This window comes from Macrobrachium rosenbergii, chromosome 24 (genome assembly GCF_040412425.1).
Source record: "Macrobrachium rosenbergii isolate ZJJX-2024 chromosome 24, ASM4041242v1, whole genome shotgun sequence".
Lineage (NCBI taxonomy): Eukaryota > Metazoa > Arthropoda > Malacostraca > Decapoda > Palaemonidae > Macrobrachium > Macrobrachium rosenbergii.
In genome coordinates this window covers 731,723-738,813 of record NC_089764.1, presented here as the reverse complement: position 1 = coordinate 738,813, position 7,091 = coordinate 731,723, and the positions used below count along the sequence as shown (strand labels likewise).

General features: G+C 45.2%; 1 protein-coding gene across 1 annotated transcript; it reads right to left on the bottom strand.

Annotated features, from left to right (window-relative positions):
• Window positions 1–6,002: 6,002 nt before the first annotated feature.
• Window positions 6,003–6,605, bottom strand: LOC136851719 (uncharacterized). Its single transcript, XM_067126063.1, has one exon. The coding sequence runs from the start codon at window positions 6,603–6,605 to the stop codon at window positions 6,003–6,005; it is 603 nt and encodes a 200-aa protein (XP_066982164.1).
• Between the last annotated feature and the right edge of the window lie 486 nt (window positions 6,606–7,091).

Sequence of the window (7,091 nt, the reverse complement as noted above, 5' to 3'; positions counted from 1 at the left end):
GCGTTGTTTCTTGTGATATAGGACTTCTGGGTGAGCCCTGAGAGCCAGTGCCAGTGGTGAAAGCGTCTGTGTATGGGGTTGATATGAATAACTTTATAAATACAGGTGCCTCTATTAATTTGATGAATTTTGAGTTTTTCTGATTGATGTTTTTTATTGTTCTTTAAGGCCTGCTAGAGAGACTATGTGATGTGCAAGCAAATAGGTTACCAGGTTTGGGCTACGTAAATGTTTGTTTATCTCTTGGGTGTAGAACTTTTACAGCACCATTTTTGGTTATATGAGTGCTGTTTTGGGGAATACATTGTTATTGGGTCATCCAACATGTTGGCAACACAAAATCTCGATTCATACAGGGGTATGTGGTATAACTGTTGGAGTACCTGGTGTTTTGTACCTTATGAAGAAATGGATATAAGTAGAGTGGATGATGGTAATAGATCGGGTGTACTAATGAGAATTTGTGGGTGGATTCTGAACTGTTATAAGGGGGTTTTGTCGGATGATGTGGTTCTTGGTCCTGGTATGGTTTCTGTAGTGAAAGTTCAAGTGAAAGGTGTGCGCAAATTCAAGCATTATAGTGAATGAGGATAAAGTTAGGTCAATTATAGATTTTCCTACTCCCAAGAATAAGAAACAGATTCAGTCTTTCTTAGGCATGGCTGGATTTTTTCATAAGTTTGTGAAGGATTTTTCTGCTTTAGCATCTCCTTCGACAGATGTCCTGAGGGGCGATGTGCAGTTAGTATGGGGTGATGGACAGCAGTCAGCTATTCAGAATATTAAGGATGCTTTAGTTAATCCCCCAGTGTTGAAGTTTCCTGATTTTGAACATCTTTTCACTTTGGTGACAGATGCCAGTCACGATGGCTTAGGGGCATGCCTTATGAAGAAGTTCGATGGACGACTCCATCCGATTGCATTTTGCAGTAGGAAGTTTAAGATACAGGGTAGTAATGAACGGCTAGTTGGCAGTGGACAAAGAGGCCTTTGCCATAGTGTCTAGTTTGGTTCATTTCAAGATGTTATTGATGGGCAATCAAGTAGAGGTTCTTACAGATCATAAGCCATTGTTGGATCTTTTCAATAAGCCAGATCTTTCTCCTAAAAGAGCTAGGTGGTATTTGACAATCAGGGATTTTGATGCCAAGCTTAGGAACATAGAGGGTAGACATAATGTTGTAGCAGATGCCCCGGGTAGAAGTATTTATGATTTGGAAGGTTCTCATGTATGCTATGTATCTGGAGATTGCATAGACTGGGACATTAGTTTAGTAGAATCTAAAGAAGCTGAGGATGAGGGAATTAGTTAGGAAGAGTTATTTGCTACCTTTAGCAGGTCTTGAATTAGAGGGTAATTTGTTAGTTAGGAAGATTAGATACAGACTGACGGTGATACGATGCAAGTAGTTGTACCTAAGAGTTTAGTACCTACGGTTCTGGACATTGTTCATTGTAGGTCTGGCAGTCCACATTTGGGTATTGAGAAGATGCATCAGAATACATGAGGACAATCTTTTGGAAGAATATTCTCGGATCAGTAGAAGACTTTGTGAAAGGTTGTTCAGTTTGCAATGCGTGTAAGCCATCGAGGGTCGTTTCTTGTAAATTGGGTTCGTTTTCTACTCCCAGTAGACCATTTTCTAGGGTCCATATGGACCTACTGTCCAATTTCTGTGAATCTATTTACGGCCATAGGCACCTGTTGGTGGTTGTGGACAAATTAACTAAGTTTGTAGAGATTTTTCCTTTGAAGCATAAAACAGCAGAGGAGGTGGCAGTCGCATTCTTTCATGGTTATATTTGTTGTTATGGGTTCCTGAGGTGTTGATTACAGATAATGGGAGAGAATTTGTGAACAAGACATTAGAGTGTCTTGCTGATGTAATGGGCATTTTGAAAGTCACTATTTTTCCCTATACACCAGAAGGTAATGAGCTATGTGAATGGGCAAATAGGAAGGTAATCAAGGCTTAGAATTACTGTAGAGGGCAATGATGTAAATTGGTATTGATATATTCCACAGGTTCAGCATAGTATCAATTCTATGGTTAGTGATATCATTGGAATGTCTCCTGCTGAGGCCCTATTTTTGCTACCCAGTGCGGGGCGCGTCCGATTTACTACCTATTCCATCTAGTGATGATACAGTTAAATCGCTGATCTCTACTGGTAAGGAGAGATATGCTCGTAATGCTAAGAATCTTGAAGTGAAAACTCAGGATATGGTTGACAGGAGCAATTCAAAGCCAGATAGTGCTAAAGTTGCTGTTAGGGATAGGGATTTTGTGAAAGTAAATGTTAGCAACCAGTTGAATTGTAAACTAGGTCATAAATTTGAGGGTCCTTCTCAGTTGTAGAAATAAAGAAGGGGAACAGATTTGTTGTTCAGGATGAAAATACCGGAGTGTCTCGGTTGACGCATTTATCTAAAATTAAAAAGACAGGTTAATGGGAATCTTGTGGGTTAATTCTTGTGATATACTGTTGTTTCTGATAATTTTTTTTCTCTCTTTTGTTTTTTTAATGGGTTTTAAAGGCGTGTGATTTGTATTTTTTTTTTAATTAGGGAAGACGCCTGTAAGTAGAGTTATACAAATCTTTAATAGTTCAAGTTCAGTTTTTATTGCTGTTGTTTTTTTCCTTTTCTGGGGAAGTGCAGCAGTTTGGAGTAGTTATTTTTTTGTGTGTTGCAATAATATTTGAGAGGGGGGGAACTTAGTTAAATTAGGCGCAAAATACTGTAGAGTTTTATAGATGTATGGGTTTCTCTTTTTTGTTTGTTTTTTTTGTTTTGTTTTGGGATCTGGTAACTTATAGGTTTCTTTTTTTTTTTTTTTTTTTTTAGATGCTGAAGTCGTGGCATGGGTTAATTCCGTAGTGAAGTTAGGCCCAGGTGTTATTATAGAAGAAGACTATGATGTGTGGTTGTCATCTGATGTGGTAACTTTGAGTACAGAGTTTGAGGATAAAGGTTTGGCAAGGGATGAGCTTGAAGCATTCCAGAATAAAGCTCAGTCGCTTAGGAATTTATTGAGTGAGATGAATACCGGATGGAATCTGTTTGATCCATTGCGGGTTGGTTAAGCGAACTTAATGCTGCAGCTGTTAGGGCCCAGGATAAGATTAAGGAGACTAACATGCTTCCAAATTTAGGTTCTTCAACTTCTCAGGTTTCTTCTAGAAGGAGTAAGAGGGCTGCGCCATTGTTAATTGGAGCCGTTCTGATCATAGGAATGCTTTCTAGTATGTCAATTGCTAATTTGGTGAAAACTGAACAGGCATCGGCAGAATTAGGTAGCCAAGGTAAAACTTTGATGACTCTATGAAATAGGAATGAGAAATTACGAGAGGGATTTGAGACATTAAGGACATCATTAAATGGGTTATTGGTCACAGTTGATAGGATGGGGCGAGACTTAGATGTTAAGATAGTTTTGTCTTCTTATCAAACTACCTTGTTTAATATTGAGAAAGAAGTGGAATCCATATTATTGGAAGTTCAAGTACAGGTTAAAGCAGTGGTTGCCCCTTCTAAAGGGAGATTTTTTTATGATATTTTACCTCTTGGGTCTTTAGAATCACCTTTAACGAATGCAGCATATCTGTATGGTTCACAGGCTATTTTTACTGGGGAAAATTTATATTGTTATCATGGGATTTTGAAAGTAAAAGTGTCTGACATGGGGTTGCTTCTGGAAACTCCAGTTAGTAACTTGAAATCGTTTCATAATTATATCATATGACCTTTTCCTAGTGGTTTTAATGGTTCAGTAATAGTATGGGATAGTGAGGTAACTATGTGCTTTATGGGGGACCAGTTTCAATCCTTGGCTGTTTAAGTTAGGGTGTGTTTTAGTTCATAATAGATACATTTGTGACAGTAATATCATTACACTCATAAACATTGACTGGTTAGGATGTGACAAGTTATTAGTACATAGCCAGACTCACTACGACTGTGACTTTCAAATGTTCCAACATGAGTACAAGGTGGCCTCTACGAAGACTCTCATCGCTGTGTTCTGCAATATATGTGAGAAGTCCATCCGGTGCCATAATTCATCGAATATGTTCCTTCTGCAAGGATCCCGCCTATTCGATGCGGCGTGTAGACCGGTCATGCTTGGTGATATGTGATGATGTCTTGTAGGAGAAGACTGAATGTTGCAGGGATGGAGAAATAATATCCCGAGTCATAAGTTGCTTTATTCCATACAGCAAACAGGTGAACACAGAGAGGGAACTGCAAGGCGTACAACTTGCGCCAAGAGAAGCAGGAAGAGTTATCATGCGCATGTGCGGATTCATGCGCATGCGTTAGCAAAAGACAACGTTCATGAAATAGAATACATATACATGCAATAATGTATGGAGTAATCCACACCTCCCCTCCCCCTTTTGCGTTCAAAGAGGTATCTTGAACGTACTATGCAAGTTACATACAGTGAACTATCAAGTGCAAAGCAAACAATATACAATGAGTTAATCAAGTAATTATGTGCAAAGCAAACTGCATAAGTGGCACATGTGGGCTTTGTACACTATGTAGGTCTGTTTAATCTTGAAGACCTGCAAGGGTTTTGGAGGGAAGTGACGACTTTTCCATGTCAGGGCTAGGGACCACAGGGATTAGAGTTGGGAGCTTGACCCGGATCAGGCACTGGATACAGGAAGCGACGGTTCCGACGTAGCACTCGACCACTTGGGAGGCGGACCTCGTACTCGCGTGATCGTGTGCCACCCATGATGATCCCAACCTTTTCCCATCGGTGGGATGTCGGGTCCTGGATGCGGACATGTTGGCCCACCTTCAGCCTGGGCAGGGGGCGGGCGTGGGCATCGTAGTTTCGCTGCACTTGAGCTGCTCTGGCAGCGGCTCGGCGGTCACAGTCATGGGCCTTTTCTTGCCAATCTTCTGTGAACGATTGAGGATGGGCAGGCACACACGTACGGAGAGGGTGACCATACAGTACCTGGGCAGGGGAGCGACCAGAGTGGTTGGGCGTGTTGCGTAACTCGAGGAGGCCACGATCAAAGGCTTCGCAGTCGATGTTTCCTGTAGGGGCCGTTTTGAGGATCAAGTGCTTGACAGCCTTGACAGCGGCCTCAGCATGTCCATTAGACTGCGGGTAGTGTGGCGACGAGGTTATGTGGTGTACACCCCAACGCTCTGTGAAGTCGGCGAATTCTTTGCCTGTAAACTGAGGTCCTCCATCGGTGCGTAGGCGCAGGGGAACACCCACCTCTCTGAAGTAACGGCAGAAGTGCAGTCTTGTCGAGGAGGCGGTGGTGTCACCCTTGCAAGGGACGACCACAGGCCAGCCAGAGAGGCGGTCGGCGACCACAAGGAAGGACTTCCCCGCTACCTGGAAGAAGTCCGCTGATACTGACTCAAAGGGCCTTGATGGGCGGTCATCATTGTGAAGGGGCTCCTGCTGTTGGCTGGGACGCAGGATCTGGCAGGGCTCGCAGGCGGCGATGGTATTGGCGATGTCCGAGTCTATCCCAGGCCAGAAGACGGTTTGTCGAGCCCGACGTTTGGTAGCCTCGACACCTCGGTGGCTGTCGTGGAGTCTGGAGAGTGTGTGGCGACGTAGGGCTGCAGGAACCAGTATTCTTGCTCCATAGAGCACGAGGTTGCCATCAGTAGAGAGAGCTTCTCGCAGCTTCCAATACGGTAGTAGGGAGGCGTGCAGGTCGTACCGATTTGTGGGGAACCCGGAACTGATGCAATCAATGGCGAACATAAGTGGGGTCGGCCTGTGCTGCTATCGACATGTCCTGCAGGGTCCGGTCGGCGTCGAAGGTTGGGGCATCCTTGTCCTGGGAAGCTGTTGCAGCGTTGATGACTGACCTGACATGCGCTGTTACCTCAGCACAGCCAGTCATATCCTCAGAGGTCGGGTAGCTGACTGGTGCACGGGAGAGTGCATCTGGGATGCATAGCGACTTGCCAGCATGCCACACTGCAGTAAATTGGTATTGCGACACGCGCTCCTTCATTCGCTGAAGCCGTGGGTTTTCGACCATATCCAGTGTGTAACTGTTGATGATGGGCACCAGCGGACGATGGTCAGTTTGCAGGGTGAAGGTTGGCAGTCCTTTGTGAGGGCCCAAGATACTGCAAGCATCTCCAGCTCAATCGTTGCATACCTCGTCTCAGCATCTGCGAGAAAGCGGGATCCACACTGGACTACTCGGAGATGACCAGAGCCATGGTCCTGGAGAAGGACGTAGCCTATCCCAAAAGACGCAAGAACAGGCGGGCTTGAGAGTGCTTGCTTCACGCGTTTGAAGGCCTGGTCATGGTCCGGTGTCCACATAAAAGAGCCCTTGGGGCTCATGAGTGGGCGAAGGGGTTGCGCAGTCAGGGCAATATCGGGGGTAAACTCTGCCAACTGGTTTACTAACCCCATGAAGGAACGTAGGTCCGTCAGGTTGGACGGTGTTGGGAAGTCTTGTAGAGCAGCAACTCGTCCTGGATCAGCAGCGATTCCTTCTTCAGAAAGAGTGAAGCCACAGAAATTCACTCGGTCTCTGCCACTGTGAACTTGTCTCTGTTGAGAGTGATGCCATGTTTGCGGCAGCGGTGAGCAGTTCATGGATCCTGTGGTAGTGTGTCAGCAGGTCATCGTCCGAAGATGAGAATGTCATCAACAACCTTGACGCACTTCTTCATGCCCTGGAGTGCCAGGTCACCACGGTAGCAATAAGCGTCGCCAGTGGCAGCGAAGCCCATGGGTCCCCGGCAATGCTGGAAGCGTCCGTAAGGCGTAATAAAAGTGGTGAGGTGGCGGTCCTCTTCTGCTAGCTCCATCTGCCAGTAGCCGTGTAGAGCGTCAGCGGTGGTGAAGAACTTGGCGGTAGAGTCGACAGTGCGGACAGCAGCTAAGGGTGTGGGCGAAGGGTGGGCTGGTCGGGAGACTTGTGTGTTTAACTTGGTGAGATCCACCGTGATGCGAACTCCCTTGGACTTTGGGACGACGACTAGAGGGTGGCACCATTCGGATGGCTCGTCTCCACAAGGCTTAATGATTCCCTGCTGGACCATGGAGTCTAGTTCATTCTTGACAGGTTCGCGGAAACCG